Source organism: Seriola aureovittata, chromosome 21, assembly GCF_021018895.1.
Source record: "Seriola aureovittata isolate HTS-2021-v1 ecotype China chromosome 21, ASM2101889v1, whole genome shotgun sequence".
NCBI lineage: Eukaryota > Metazoa > Chordata > Actinopteri > Carangiformes > Carangidae > Seriola > Seriola aureovittata.
This window is the reverse complement of record NC_079384.1, coordinates 1840109-1856448: the sequence shown is the minus strand read 5'-3', so window position 1 is coordinate 1856448 and position 16340 is coordinate 1840109. Positions and strand designations below refer to the sequence as shown.

Here is a 16340-nt window from a genome sequence, read left to right as displayed (position 1 = left end):
CATTGTATTAGGAGGTTGAAATCTTTTATGTTTGTTCCTTCCTCTTCAGCGAAACCTTTTCCTGTTGCTACAAACACTTCACTTTTTATTCTAAGCCGAACCAACAAAGAGCCTTAAACAGAAAAACCCAAACACTTTGATGAGCCGGTGACGTTTAGCGCCTTAAATCATTGGATAATAGCATCAAAAGCTAAATTATTTATATTTGAATGTGATGGCTCATAGCATCCATGAAGAATCAGCCATACAGGCAATAATCCATTAATCCTAAATCAAAAATAATCTAATTATCTTTGAAGTAGTAACAATTTACCGCCGTGTCTCCGTCACCCTTGGTGCTGTTCCTGTGACTCTCTTCCATTTATCATCCAGCTCCAGGAATTGTGTAATTGTGTCTTGATGCTATCCTCAAGGGAGTTTGATCTGGGTTTTTTTTTTTTTATCACTTTGTCAGACTGGTTTATGTTCCCGCCGCCACATCCACCTCTCCAGAATCAAAGGAGAGGCAGATACCAGGCGCTTTAAGATCTGTTTCCTCTCTGTAATTTAAATGATTGTCTTTGTAGTGCGGAGCCTCGACCCTCGACCGCGAGGAGGAGGAAGCTGCCGTTCCGCTCCGTTGATCAGCGTCGCCGTCGCCAGCTGCAGCCCGAAGCTGTCACGGCCGGTCAGAGTTAATGGCCGGCTCGGTACACTGTGTACAGAGCGGCGGGTTTCCCGTCAGCCGCCGACTCCGGAGACGTAATGAGCGGCAGAGAGTTGCGATACCCGACCAACGGTCCGCGCACAGTGTGAATGTAAATGTTCGTAATTAAGCAAAACTTCACCTGATTAAAGCTCCGGCGCCTAATGATGCCTCTCGCTCTTTTCATGTCAGCTGTTTGAAACGGATCGGGCCGGTGGCGCTACTGTACCGCGGCAATTAGACAACACATTGACACACTTCCACTGTTCCTTAAATGCGTCTCTGGTTAGTTGGAGGGGGGGGGGCAGTGTGGCTGGCGGCGGCGCCTCCGAGATCAGAACGGGAGATAATGTGGGAACTGTGTTTGGAGTCGGGAAGATTTACTCCAACACAATGCTATTTGCATTTTGATGGTTTTCTGGAGGCGTCCTAGTTTGCGTCGGGCCTCTGCAGGCAACGCTTCATTCAGACCTGTAGGCTTTCATCCACGGACAAATCAGCATTTTTAATAAATGGAGGGGGAGGGGGGGAAGGGGGAAAAAAAACCCCACCCCCACCAAAACGCCTGAGTTATTTTAGGCCTATTGTCCCCTCAGCAGAATCCAACGGAGAAGAAGTGAAATGTGATTTAATGAAGCTTGTTTAATTAGCATTTCACTGAGATCGGAGGGTGAGGAAAAAACAAGATCTGGAACTCACTTATCATTTTAATTAACACTGAAAGTTGAAGGTGGGTGGTGGAGGGAGGGGCGGGGGGGGTGGCTGTATGAAAACACAGCCTCAGTCTGAAGAGCTGAATGGCTTTTTGTTGTCAGTAAACAAACCGGGGCCGATAACAATCGGCAGACTGATGGCGGAACGCGCGCGCGCGCCCGCCGCACCTGTTTATATTCTCCGAGTGACTTGGCGCCATTACACCTTTAATGAGGTTAGCGTCGCCGCTGAGGCGTAAGACGAATACCAGGTGAAAGAGCTCTCACTTAACCAAGCAGACGACGGGCTAAGGAGCTTAAAATGTCAAGTTGCCTTTTTGGAGCGTGCACGAGGGGGGGGGGGGATCAGTCTACACCCTTTTACCACAATTACTACCTCGTCTGCTCCTCCCTCTGCTCGTGTGTGTGTGTGTGTGTGTGTGTGTGTGTGTGTGTGTGTGTGTGTGTGTGTGTGTTTGCACAATTCCTACCCAGCCCCTCGGCTTTAATGAGAGCTAAAATGCTCCACTTCCCAAAGTACCTTAACAGGGCTGCTCCGTGGCACTCGGTAATCATTTACCTAAAAAAATGATAGATGTAATATCTCATTTTAATTCCAATTAGGGCGTTCTGCTGACTGGTTAATTGTTTGTTTTTCCCAAGCAAGGGTAATTACAAGTACAATGTGCCAGAGGAAAGCTAATCGTTAAAAACGGACTCATTACTGGATCCAGTTGGGAATGTTTGAGTGTGGAGAGCGTTTCCCCTCCGGAGCAGCGAGTCCGGGCGAAGTAGAAGGTCACAGTTGAGTCACGCAACCGGCAGAGCTCGCCGGTTAAATGTCCGGCGCTCGGACCGTTCGTTCTCTCCGAGCTGGAAGAGAGCGCACGTCAGCTCCTTCCTTAAAATGCCAACAAATCAAATCTTTTTTTTTTTTTTTTTTTCCCCCTCAGTGCAGTTTTGACAGGAGAACTTTTAAACTACGGAGTGGGTGATAACGTCAAATTCAGAGCGTGTACGATTTAACAAGGCAGAGGCTCAATTAGTTTTAACAATGGTGTAAAATACCTCTCATCACCGCAATAGGAAATACTGTCATAAAGAGAGCAATTAAGCAGTGTCATCTCTTAAACTACCTGCTCCCCCAGCGTGATCCCAGCTAAGTATTTCTTTTGTCATCACAACATTATGCCACAGGGAGGAGGAACAGCTCCACCCCCCCACCCCCCTGCCGCCGACGCCACCAACCTCCCTGCCCCCGGTGATTGCACGGGGGCAGAAACGGCACCGCCAGAAACTTATTACCCGCCGTCTGTCAGGGATCACGCCACTCGGAAAAAAACCCCACAGCTATTATCAGTCACTGACAACGCCGGAGTAGGCAAATCTCACAACAGCCCACCCTCCCCTAATTACAACAATTCAAAAGGTCGCAGAGGCTTCTATTAAGGGAAACTTCAATAAAGCAAAGTCATTATTGAGCAGAAACAAGGAGCTCTAATGAAGGACAAAGCAGGATGAAGCAATAAAGAGAAGCGGCCCTGCCCTGTCGACTTTGTTCTCCCCGCGCCTCTCGCTTTGAAAACAGTGAAAGTTTCTCTCAGACACTTTCATTTTTTAATTTTTTTTTTCAGCAAGAACAAAGACGGAAAGAAACAGTTTGAGTTGAAGCTTTTATCAGACGACGGGGTTCAATAATCCATACGACGAGGCGTGAGGAAAACCCTACGACCGAGCTGCATGTGTGTGTGTGTGATGCCTGTATAGGCTCATAATGAAATCCATAGTGTCTGTAGCAAATGATTCACAGTGTGTGTGTGTGTGTGTGTGTGTGTGTGTGTGTGTGAAGACTCCTTCCCCTCTTGCTGGAATCGACGGTCTCATCACGCCGGGGCTGAGGTCGCTCAGCGGAGGTTTGATGTTGGCAACCAGACGGCAGCCGGCTAATCCAGCCCAGAGCGCCTCCTTTATGGCTCTGGATAACCGATGCAGAGCTTATTGATTAGTTCTGCCTTTTAGGTGCCCTTCAGTATTCATGTCCTCATATTGACCCACACCTTCAACGTCTCCCACCGCTTCACAATAAGACCAGAGAAAGAAAAAAAAAAAAAAAACCTGAGCGTGAACGTGAGAAATCGTCTGACATGTGGAATCAGAAGTTTCTGTGTGTTTCTGTGTTTCTCAGTCCGACCTGACGAAGGAGCAGAACGGTTTCAAGATCACCCTGAAGACGCTGGAGGACAACCTGCTGTCTCGTCTGTCCTCGGCGTCCGGGAACTTCCTGGGCGACACAGAGCTGGTGGAAAACCTGGAGACCACCAAACGCACCGCCGCCGAGATCGAAGAGAAGGTTTTTCTTTGTTTCATCATCATCACTTCTCCGCTCCCTGTCACTGCCTCAGATCACAGAGCACAGATTTCAGTTTATCACTAACACTGGGACGAGTGTAGAAGTAGAGGGGAATTAAAGAACTCGTAGAGGAGAGGCGGGAAACAACTCAGTGCTTATACAACAATTTACTGTTTGTTCCCTTATTCTCCCTTTTTGTGGATAAAAGCATCTGATAAATGAGTCGATGTAAATGTAAAACCAAAGACAGGAAGTAAAACAGCCAGTGAGTGATATCAAAATAAAACAGGAAACGATAAACAAAGAGTCACTGAAAGGGGCAGATGTGACAGTGTTTCCAGATGTTAGAGCGTATACTGGTTCTACATGTGGATGCTGAATGAGATGTCATGATGTAAACGGTGAGTAACGTACAGAGCGTTCCTGTTTGGTGAAGTCCGGCAGGCTATTGGCTGATTCTGGGCCAATAATCTATAATCTAACGCTGCGGTCTTTTCCTCTTCTCTCTGATTTCCTTTCTTTCTCTCTCTCTCTTTGGTCAGTGACTGGGGTCATGTGATCTCTGTGTGTTTTCTCTCTGCCAGAGAAAGTACTGTACGATGATGATGATGATGATGATGATGATGATGATGATGTGAGCCTTCTGTCGGCGAGGAGATGAGCGCTGCCTTTGCAGATGTTCCTTCTTAAGCATAATTGCGCCGGCATTTGCTGGTAAAAACAAAAAACGTCTGATAATTGTCGTGTTGCTCGCAGTGCGAGAACATTTTGGCTGGAACCGTGAAATTGGAATCGCTCCGCTCTTTACTGGAGGGCGTTTTATTGGATGCTGCAGGATTTCATCATGAGCTGACTGACGAGCGCCGAGTGCACGCATGTATCCGCTTTTTGTGTCCGTGTGTGACTCCCTTTGTGTTTGCACCATCTTTACTGTAGGTGAAGGAAGCCAAGGTGACAGAGGCCAAAATCAATGAGGCTCGGGAGCACTACCGACCGGCAGCGGCGCGGGCTTCCTTATTGTACTTCATAATGAACGACCTCAATAAAATCCACCCCATGTACCAGTTCTCTCTCAAGGTAGCCCGTCTATTGACCCGCCATGTTTCCTCCCTGCCTCTCGGGCCCCCAGTGAGACCCCTCTTTACACTCGCTCCTCTGTTCTTCCCCTCCTTCTTCCATTTGCTCGCCGTGTTTTATGCTCTTTGCCCTGCTTTTATTGTGTTTGTGGCTCCCTAATGTGGTTATGTAGAGCGTAATGTCTTTCATATTGTCAGCCAGCGAGCGCTGAGAGGAGGCAGCCTGAGATATGGTTTGCAATCACTCCCCGACTCCGCAGGTAGCCGCCCCGGCCCAAGTTATTTCCCAGCATAATCAAATGAAAACACATTCACAGTTTAGATACCTTTGACCTTGTGAATGAACTAAAATGCTGTGTGGTGTTCTTCACACCGGGTTAGATGAGAGTGACTGGGAAATTGACAGAAATGACACTCGAGTGGAAGATAATGACAATTATTCTTTTTCCTCAGCAACGTTTCAATTTACACTTTTTTTTATTTATTTTTATACACATTACAGTCAGTGTGGTGTTTGTGTGGCCTTCATACGTACAGGAAACTGATTTGTAATCACGACCTGAGGACGGTCACAAGTCGAATTTCAAGGGTGATTGAGCTAAACTTTCTCTGCTGAACAGCCCATTTAAAGAAGACGCTTTGACTGCAGGAGCTCGCACCACACATCTGCAAACAGCCGCGGTCTCAAGGACACGCTCGCAACAGATTCCACGAAAAGACCAGAACCAACAGTTTGTTAATCCCCCTCTTAAACGCTGACTTCCTCACGCTGCCTCCAACACTCAGCTCCGAGTCCACGGACTCCTACTGACGATGTAAAACTGCATTTATCACTGTTTTATATTGATAATGACTGAAGTTTAATGTAAAACAAAACAACAGCAGAGGTGATGCAGCTCAGTAAATTGTTATAAACAAAGAGGAACAAAAGCTTTTGGAAAAGTGAGGTAGGCGAGGAGACAGAAGATGCAGAGGCGGGAAACTGACGTCAAAACACAGGTAGAGCTGATAAAACATGAGGAACCAGGACTCGAAGCAAACAGTGAAACAACACAACTCTAGTAACTGAAGGAAGACGAGGTGAGAAAGGAGGAGGACTAATGAGAAACAGGTGAAAGAGAAAACAGGAAGTGAAACGACGACAAACTCGTAAGTGATTACGAAAATAAAACAGGAAATGCTGCAGGAAGTTCAGACAGGACGTCACGCTATGAGCAGATGATGCGTCACATTCAGCTTGTTCTGCTTTAAAAACATCACAAACATGTTTTCAGTTTAGATAAAAGGTTGTTAATTTAAAATTAGAATTAGGAAGCCTTTATTATCTTAGGAGCTCCGCTACTCTACTGATGTATAGGAGGGAAAAACAGACAGACGGCATCAAAAAACACAAGACGGATCGTTTCCAATTATAATAATATGCTCCGACAATCAGCTGTTTGTAGGAAACGAACTCTGGATTTAACAAAGAAAATACAGAACTGGTGTAAAGTCCAGTGAAGGAGCTTCAGTGTGTGACGACGTTAGAACAACACGTCCAGTCGTAGCACCAGTTATTTATTGCTGTCATGTTGTTGAAGGTGAGTCTGTATCCAGCAGAGTGGTTGTGTGTTTGAAGTCAGACCCTGGGTCAGTGCTGAGAGCTGTTGCTGCCCCTCTGCCTCCCCAGGCGTTCAGTGTGGTCTTCCAGAAAGCGGTTGTGAAGGCCGAGCCGGACGACGCTCTGAAGCAGCGGTTGTCCAACCTAATTGACAGCATCACCTCCTCGGTCTTCCAGTACACCACCAGAGGCCTGTTTGAATGTGACAAGCTCACGTACATCGCTCAGCTCACCTTCCAGGTAGGAGGAGGGAGGGGGGAGGGAAGGAGGGGGGGGGGCCCGTTTCATCTTCTGCATGGTTTGTTTTGAGAACGAGCTCGCCATCGAATCGGCCCGCTCCCGGGACCGGCGGCCCTGTCTGGCTCTAATCAGGTGGAAAGGAAACGTGGTGCGAGCTGGAAATACAGCGTTTCAAAGTCCTTCCTGTTTGTTGTGTCCCCAGATCCTGCTCATGAATAAAGAAATAAACCCTGCAGAGCTGGACTTCCTCCTGAGGTACCCTGTCCAACCAGCTGTAACATCACCACTGGATTTCCTATCCAACCACTCCTGGGGAGGGATCAAGGTACAGAGAGAGGCGGAGACGGGTGTGTTCATGCTTCTACTGAAATGTAATGACAGAACAGAGAGGAGCTGAATTCTTATGTGACATGAGGACAGGTACGAACAGGTGAAATGTCTCTTTAGTGACGAGACAGACGATGCTGGAACCATGGTGATGGATGGATGATAGATAAATAGATGGATGGATGGATGATAGATGGATGGATGGATGATAGATGGATGGATGGATGGATGATAGTTAGATAGATAGATAGATAGATAGATAGATAGATAGATAGATAGATAGATAGATAGATGGATAGATAGATGGATAGATAGATAGATGGATAGATAGATAGATAGATAGATAGATAGTCAGACAGATGGATGATAGTTAGATGGATGGATGGATGATAGATTGATGATAGATAGATAGATAGATCAATAGATAGATAGACAGATAATCAAGTGACACAAAATTATCAACAGTTTTGATAATTGATTAATTGCCCTGTGATGTCGAAAATGTTATTTATTCTTTTGACTAATCGGTGACTCTAATCAATACAATAAAAATAGTCAACAGATGAATCCCATAATAAGCCTGTGTCAGCTACAGTTTCAGAGCAGAGAAGAAGAATATATCAGAAAAACGTCAGAAGCAGCAATTTAAAATTTATAAAGTTAATTTCTACTAGAAATAAATTCACATTATTCACATAATATTCTGAGTTGGCGAAGTGAATATCTGGAGTCTCATTGATCTGGGACAGCTTGGTGTCGTACAGAGACGGAGCTCTCGTCCTGAGGTTCATGTTAAAAAGACATGACACATGTTAAATTGTAGATAACTTCCATTTTTAGAATCTCATCCTAATGTTGAAGTGTCAAAAAAAAAAAAAAAAAAAAAGTCTCCGGTCGTAAAAAGAAAATGTAATTGACTTCTACGTCTTTGGTCCACTCCGTCATGTGTGAGAGGCCGGACTCAAATCCAGTTTCCCTCCAGTTCTTTTAGCACTTCGCTGCTGAAGTTTCCTCTTATGATGCAATCTGTGCAGCTGAGTCTCCCAGCAGCGACTCCACACTGAGAACTGTCTGTTTCCTTTGTTCCGCCCAAACCTCCGGTCTGACAGCATGTGACTCTCCTGGGGGGGGGCGAGGGGCGGGGGCCCCGGCTCCAGCTCCGCTCCGTGACCCCGGTTCATTCTAACAGCGGCGGGGCTGAACTCTGCGTACCCGCGCTTCCTCTTAAAGGACAGACGTCTGGCGATGCAGCCCTGCGGACGTCAGAGAAGCAGAGGTTCCCCCTCGCTTGTCAGATCAGTTTAGCGGCAAACTAAAACCCCGGCGGCAGCGTGTTTTTTTTTAGCCTCTCGTGCTCATGAATTTTTCAATCTGTACCGCCTAGAATATTAACTTAACCTAAACCCCTCTGAGGGTTCGGAGACGGCCTTTTCTCCAGCTGCACTCAACCTACTGCGAATGTTTAAGGCGCTGCTAATCAAATCCTGTCACTCGATTTTCTTATCGCAGTTGGAAACATAATCAGTAGGAAAAGCTTTAAGCAGGATGAGATCTTCTGATTGCTTGGCCCTCTTGATGATATTAGCGGAGCAGGAATCCCATGAGACCCCTGTGTGTTCTCCCCTCACCGGGGCTGAGAGGTTGCCAACCGCCCCGCGGTAATTAAACAAACTGAACTGAAAAGTCGGGAGACCGGAGCGGCGCCGCTTCCTCCCGCCTCGTGAGGCGGTTAGAGAGCAGAAGTCGAGGATCCACGCAGAGATTTTCTCTCCGTGACACCCTCGTACTCGGCGTGTCTCCTCGTAGTTATACAGTACAGACAGCTTACACCCTGCATGTGTGTGTGTATATACTTGTCAGGGGCTGTACCTGCTCCAGGCTTTACTGCGTGACACTGCTGTTCTCCGCAGATGAGATAAGGCGTCTGTCAGCCGGGGCATCACACTGAAACCCCCACTGCTTCAGCAGCGGATGCATATTCAGTCCTCCCCGCCCCCGTCCCGCTATGAAAGGGATCATGTTTACTCAGCATTTCCGTTTGAATAAATATTATTTATATAGGCTTGAGGAAAGATAAGCACTCCTGTCTTTTCTTTTTTTTTGTCTTTGTTTTCCCTCAAACTTTTGCAAACAAAGTTGGTCTTTTTGCTGCGTATTGTGAAATGTTTATGAGCATCACTGATCACAGAGCAGCAGCACAGTCACTTTTCTTCCCTCCTCTTCCTCCTCCTCCTCTTCCTCCTCCTCCTCCTCCTCCTCCTCCTCCACCAGGCCCTGTGCTCCATGGACGAGTTCCGAAACCTGGACCGAGACATCGAAGGTTCGGCGAAACGCTGGAAGAAGTTTGTGGAGTCCGAGTGTCCGGAAAAAGAGAAATTCCCCCAGGAATGGAAGAGCAAAACCTCGCTTCAGAAGCTGTGCATGATGAGGGCGCTGAGGCCCGATCGCATGACGTACGCCGTCAGGTGAGAGGTGGAATCACAGCTTGACCTCTGCTCTGCGATCTGTGAAGGATCTGAGGTTCGGGGTGAAACAGCTTAACCTTTGGCTTGTAGTCCGAGTCGACGGAGCGCCTGTGCTCACAGCTGAAATAGCTGCAATTACACAGCTTTACAGGTACAACAGTGGCTCAATATGTGTGACAAAGAAGGAGGACAACACAGGTTAAGTGTCAACTGAAGGTTTTATTGGAAATAGAACAACCAAACTATTTACAAGACGCCTGAGGTGTGAAAGGAAGGTATGGATGAGAGAGAGAGACAATGAGACCAGACTGATAGAGGAGGCCGACACTCATCACCTTCGCTCCTGCAGGTGAAGCACTGCAGGCAGAGAGGGAGGGGTCGTAACACTCATTATTATCTATCTATCCATCTATCCATCTATCCATCTATCCATCTATCTATCCATCTATCCATCTATCCATCTATCCATCTATCCATCTATCCATCTATCTATCTATCTATCTATCTATCTACCTGCCAGTTTCATCTAATTTGCATATTGACCAATCACATCTGTCTCCAGAGGTGGGAACAAACACCAACGATAACTCTTGTCTGTATCATGTCTTTCCTTATACTGAAGTTAGCATGCTAACCAGCTAGCCGCGGCCCGTCGCGTCACAGGACGCATTATAACCTCTCGTCTTGTAAACGCAACGATGGCTGAAGCGCCGGTGAAGAGACAATCACCAAAGACAAATAGCCCCTTTTTAAATTACTGTCATTTTGAATAATCCATCCAAATATCATTTATCTGTGTTTGTATCTTTAACTAATCTGATTTGAATGTGGAAGATGTGTCATGTCTGTTAATTCAGGGCTGAAGAGCTCCATGGGAGCAACACTGAACAAACCAGGATGTTTGAAAGGATTTAGAGGTTAAACAGATTTGTATAAGCAGCTGTCTCTCCTCCGCGCCGCGCTTCACAAGAATCCCACTCTTCCTCAGTTCTTCAGCTTGTCGGTCAAAGATAATAAAAATTGTGTTGAAGGGGAACTGAGTCATATTCTCTCTCTCCCCCCCCTGCAGAGACTTTGTAGAGGAGAAACTGGGAAGCAAGTACGTGATTGGCAGATCACTGGACTTCGCCGTCTCCTTTGAAGAGTCGAGTCCAGCTACGCCCATGTTCTTCATCCTCTCTCCTGGAGTTGACCCTTTGAAGGATGTGGAGAAACATGGTAATGCTCTCGCTTGTTTTTCTTTTTTTATCTCTAATAAGCCGTAAAATTCAGCCTCAGAGTGAGTTCTGGACTTTTATCAGAGCGTACATATTTCCAATTTATCCGCCATTTCTTTATGGCGTGGGAACGTGCAGGCTTTTCGTGGATCAGCCTATTGAAACGAGGTGCATGCGTACCTGCATCCGTGATTCCCATTTTGATTCTTCCTGCGTAGGATTATCAGTCAGAGGCAACACATCTGCTGTGTGTCTGTGCCGTGATATCAGCTATCACTGCCAATGCACAACAGGCTTTGGCTAGATTGAAGGAGATTATACTAAAGGTCACAAATATATGAGACGACACCGCTGCTGTGTTAGGGGCAGTGGAAAGTAAATGTCACTGGTGTGAGAGTTACTTTACGTTCCTGTATGAATAATGCGCACGGCAGCAGGACGTGCTGTTTGACCAAACATATGCCAACAACCTGACCCGGAGCGCGGCGCCATCACAGCTTGACACTTTTGAATCTGCTGCCAAATGATTCAGTGTGTGAGCTGTATGAAAGCTGTATGAAATATTCACGTTTGCATCAGTTTACAGGAACCAGGAGATTTCCACAGTGTTTCTGCTTTAACCAAATCCCCTGTGCGTTTTCTATCCGAGTCATTCATCATCACAGTCAGCTCCGTCAAGGAGGTTACTGTATGTTTTCACCCATGTTTGTTGGTTTGTTGGTTTGTTAGCACGTGAAAAGCACTGAGCTGATTTGCACTACGCTTGGTGGAAGGGTGGGGGATGGGCCCGGGACGAACACGTTACATCTTGGTGCTGATCCAGCGCGTGCGTGGGATTGTTGGCGGAGCCGTGCACTCTACTTAACATCCTCGGGTTTTCTGTTTCTGTCTTAAACAAAATGAATCTACACCGCAGGTTCATCTCAACATGGCAGCCACTTGCAGCTGTAGTTATTGTAGTTGCTGCGTGTTGATTCTAGATGCCTCGTCTCTACAGAGACTTGGGAAGCGGGCGACAGCAGCAGGTGGGTAGATCAGCTGTAGACCTGTTGTAGACAGACCTTTGACCCTGTACTGAAATCCTCCATCATCAACTAATGTGATAAGAGGCGGCGTTTCTACTGGAACTGCCGGAGGGGGGTGATTATTGATTATCAACACCCTCTCTCTCTCTGAGTGTAGTTAGTCACATCGAAGCTGCAGAGGGAGAGTGTTGATGATGAGGAGCGGCAGCCAGAACCAGAAAGAGGTGCTTTTCTATTACAGCTGTGATTATTGGGTTTCTTGTTGGTATTAGGCTTCAGTTAGATTCTCATTAGATAGATGATGTGATTTTATATGCTCTGCAGGGGACTAATATCCCCGGGACAGACCCCCCTCCCCTCGCCTGCTTTCAGGTTGGAGTGGTAATGAAACAGACGAGTAATGGTTCAGTTGGAATGAAATCTCGGCGGCAGGACTCGAGTAAGGCCGAGTCACTGACCATCTGTGAAGTTAAACACATGCTGCGACTCTCGGGGGAATTTGCTTCATTTAATGTCTTTGTGAGACTCAGACGATGAGGTCATTATCACTGCCGTCTCAGTGCAACTGTAGTTTGCAGCTTTAACTGCTCATAACACCATGATGCTAACGGTGCTGTGTCCTTTTTGTTCAGTATGTTGCTGGTTTAAGTTCAGTTCAGAACTACACAGCAGCTCAGCAGTCACCTGTCTACAATACAATTACCTCAAAATCATTCAGTGCTTCATTCGCTTTCATGATCTTTCACTGAGCATCAAAACAGGAAGTGTTGTATGCTATGTCATGCTAGTGCCGCTAGCTTGGCCAAAAAGCTACTGATGATTCAATGTGCTTAGGAAAGTTTGGGGATTCTGTGATCAAGATACAAACAACCTGTAGCTGTCAAATGTTTAGCCTAGCTTAGCACAGATCACGTGTAGCTGTCATAGGTTTAGCCTAGCTTAGCACAGATCACGTGTAGCTGTCATAGGTTTAGCCTAGCTTAGCACAGATCACGTGTAGCTGTCATAGGTTTAGCCTAGCTTAGCACAGATCACATGTAGCTGTCAAATGTTTAGCCTAGCTTAGCACAGATCACGTGTAGCTGTCAAAGGTTTAGCCTAGCTTAGCACAGAAACTGGAAATGGAGGGAAATAACATGTGTAGCTCCATCGAATGAAAAGTTCTGTTGTATTAATTAAGCTTCCTGATTTGTTCGTTTTCCAAACTCTTGGGCGCCCTTTTAAAAATGTTATTAACTCTTTTTTTCTTTTTTACCTTTCATCAAGACTCGCTCTTCACCATTGCTCCCAGTTGTTGTGCTAAGCTAGGCTAATCATAGACAAATAAGAGACACTGATCTCCTCCTCTAACTCTCCGCAGGATGAAACATGCACATTTTTTAAAATGCTGTTTGAAGCCTATGAATTAAACAATGGAAGGTATTTGTGTTTGAAATGACACGTGTGTGTTTTCCTCCAGGGAAGAAGCTGGGCTACACGTTTGACAACAAGAATTTCCATAATGTTTCTCTGGGTCAAGGTCAGGAGATTATCGCTGAACAAGCCCTCGATTTGGCAGCTAAGAACGGCCACTGGGTCATATTACAGGTACAGTACACTCGTACACACACTCTGTACACACTGTACAGACACAGACAAAAATATCTCGCCGTGGTATCAAATATTATGCAGAAGAAATACCACAGAAATTCACCATTTACCGAGGAGCCACACAACACCTTATTTGTTTTCATATTAACTTCCAGGTGGATCCAATTATAGTTTGGGGCATTTGAACAAAATACAAAATGTATGAAGTGTCAAATTATAATAAAAAAAAAAACACAAGGGAACAATCTGTGACACTCTAATCTATAACACACTTTGTAAAATGAATACAGGGTTAATTTATGTCAGTGATTTTACATTCAGGGGCAGTTTCAGGTGGCATTTCCTTTATTTGTGTGTGTTGTGAATGAGTGTATTATCACATTGTTCTTCATTGCACACTCAGTGGGGTGTTTGCCTTCCTCCCAGGTTCATCTGCATTGAAAAGTGAATTTAATTTTCTGCAGAAATTTCCTAAGTGAAAGGGCGGCGGCATTATACAGTACAATATCTCCAGCCGCGGTGTCTGTTCTCCTCTTATCTGGAGGGCAAGGCTGGCGTTTGCATTTTAAGTGGAAACCTTGGTGGAATTTTAATGGGGAGTATCGACAGATATGAACCGCAGACCGGGCACTGCGGGACACCCTTTTCTTTTAATTCACACAGCTGGGAGAGAGAGAGAGAGAGAGAGAGAGAGAGAGAGAGAGAGACTGGGATGCCATCACTCTCTTCTGCTGAAGACTCAGGATAGCACAGACAAGCAGTTGTTTAATTACCTTTGCATAAGAATCCCGATCGATGGGCTTAAAAAGACCTTGTCCCCCTGGCAACAAACCTCCCACTCGCTTTATCATCGGCTGTCCGTTCGTCTGCCTGCTGCGAGCCACCCCCGTGGCACCGGCAGGGGAGGGAGAGGAAACCAGAGGGGAGGGGGAGGTATCATACTCTCATCTCTCTCCTGTTTTCACCAACAGTATCTTTTCCAGATATATAACGCTCCATCGTCTCTCTTCTATTCCTCTTCCCACCTTCTCATTCTGCCGCGTAACTTTCTTATCATTTTCTACACTGCATCAACCCTCTTATCAATTCTCACGTCGCCTCCCCCCTTTCTGCCAACCTGCTATCTCTCCCTCCCCCTCCTCACCTTCTCATCTCAGCCGTCCTCCTCCTCCTCTTCTTCTTGTCTCACAGTCACACCTTTACTCTCCGACTGCCAGGCCCGGCTCCATCAGCGGAGGGGCCGGGTCAATGGTCCCTCCAGCCGACGGCTAATTATACAACAGAACAGCAGCTCCTGCTCAGATGGGCCTGAGAGACAGAGATGCAGAAAGTCTGAAAGCAGCCCATTGGGACAGAGTGTGTGGGGGGGGGGACAATCAATCGGACAGATTGGAGTTGAATATCCCACCTCGGCCAGGCAGCGGGAATCGAGTGGCTTAAACTCACCAGGCTCTTTGCTATTTACTGCTAACGCCGCCCCATCTGCAGAGAGGAGAGAGAGAGACAGTCTGATGGACATGCTCCGTCTCACTGTCCTCTCTTCACTTCTCTGTGTGAGGAGGAGCCAGAGAGCTTTGCTAGTCTTTTCAAGTGTGAATAATTCATTCATTCCTCCTTTTTGAAATCTTACACTGAGAGTTGGACAAGATTCATTTTAACTATTGATGATGAGATTTTTAACCTACAAGGACGACAAGGAATAAATTGAGTGTCGGCTACATTGAGAGCATCAGGACTGTTTTTAATCGGTTAATCTGAAGTGAATTATCCTGCAGTGTGAAAATAAATCATCTCCAACATTTTATTTTATACTCTTTACTCTAGTTACGAAATGGGAGGATGGTGTTTTTCCCTGCTGTAAATTCCAGTTTCAAACAGTCGTGGATAAAGTCACAGCAGAGTTACATCAAGTCAGAAACGTTAACTGTTCCGTTATTTTACACTTTCCCTGCGTTGTATCGTGTTGATCCAGAAGAAGATATATTTGCAGACACTGCGCTTCAGTTATGGCAGCTTTAACTATTTCACATTACCAGTTTGGTTGAGGTGGATGGTCCTTAATACTACAATACCCATGAGCCTTGGAGGAGGAGCAGGTGGGGCAGAGGTCAGACCTGTGCAAGCACAAAATACAGACAGACAGACAGACTGACAGACAGACAGACAGACAGACAGACAGACAGACAGACAGACTGACTGACAGATAATTGGGAGATTCTTTTGTTTTTATGTGAGTCTTGTTCTTTAAACTTTTTAAATGACTCAATCAGATATTTCCTGCTGTAGTTTGACTTCTACCCAAAGTTATTTTCCTCGTGTGTTTTTTTAAAAAGTAATTCCTGCAGTTAGCTGACGCTCAGGAACGGGAACACAAACTGTTTCCTGCATATTTATCCTCTGCATTTTTTTTAACTTTGGACTCAGCAGTCTGTCGCGCTGTCAGCGCCTCCGTCCCGTTCTGCGTGTTCCTGCGTCAGTCTGGAGTCTGGCTGCTCCTCCGCCGCGGGGCGCGCCTCCTCGGAGCCGGAGCCCAGCTGTGCGGCTGTCCTCGGCGCCGCTCCTTGACGAATGTGTTCCCGCGCGCTGAAAAAGGGGAACGATGGTGCGCGCGCACCTGCGTGTGTTTATGTTTGCTGTTGTAGGAGTGCGTGTGCGTGATAGGCAGTTGGGTGAGCCATTGTGCTCTCCCTCAGGTTGTGTTTGATAGCAATGCATCAAAGACCTTGCCAGTGGAGTCTTCTAATGGGTTTTAGATTCAACTTTTATATTATTATGTAAATAGGTGACTCTTTGATGTAGTATCAGCGCCGTCATCACAGGGGCTGGAAGGCCCTTATCAAGAAGACGTTGAGGAAACAAAAAATGTTGCACCTGAAAGTTAATTAAAAAGCCATAAAATAGTGGCTGCTCCTCCGTCTTGTTTGTTTGTCTGTCGGCCTGCTGGTCTGTCTCTCCCTCCCTCCCTCTCTCCCTCCCTCCCCCTCTTCTCCCCCTGCAGCCAGAGGATGAATGGTTTCATTACAGTGACAAGTTCTGAGGCAGTCTCTCACTTCTGTTGGCTCCCTTTATTGCC

At 46.3% G+C, this 16340-nt stretch overlaps 1 protein-coding gene across 2 annotated transcripts in view; it reads left to right on the top strand.

Annotated features, from left to right (window-relative positions):
* Positions 1-16340, top strand: part of dnah9 (dynein, axonemal, heavy chain 9) — a 129564-nt gene that overhangs the window by 93435 nt on the left and 19789 nt on the right. For both annotated transcript variants that reach the window (XM_056366696.1, XM_056366695.1), the window contains 7 exons: positions 3563-3727; positions 4664-4804; positions 6473-6643; positions 6846-6968; positions 9242-9435; positions 10505-10653; positions 13137-13264. In XM_056366696.1, the coding sequence (XP_056222671.1) occupies positions 3563-3727; positions 4664-4804; positions 6473-6643; positions 6846-6968; positions 9242-9435; positions 10505-10653; positions 13137-13264 (1071 nt within the window). The remainder of the gene's footprint in view (positions 1-3562; positions 3728-4663; positions 4805-6472; positions 6644-6845; positions 6969-9241; positions 9436-10504; positions 10654-13136; positions 13265-16340) is intronic.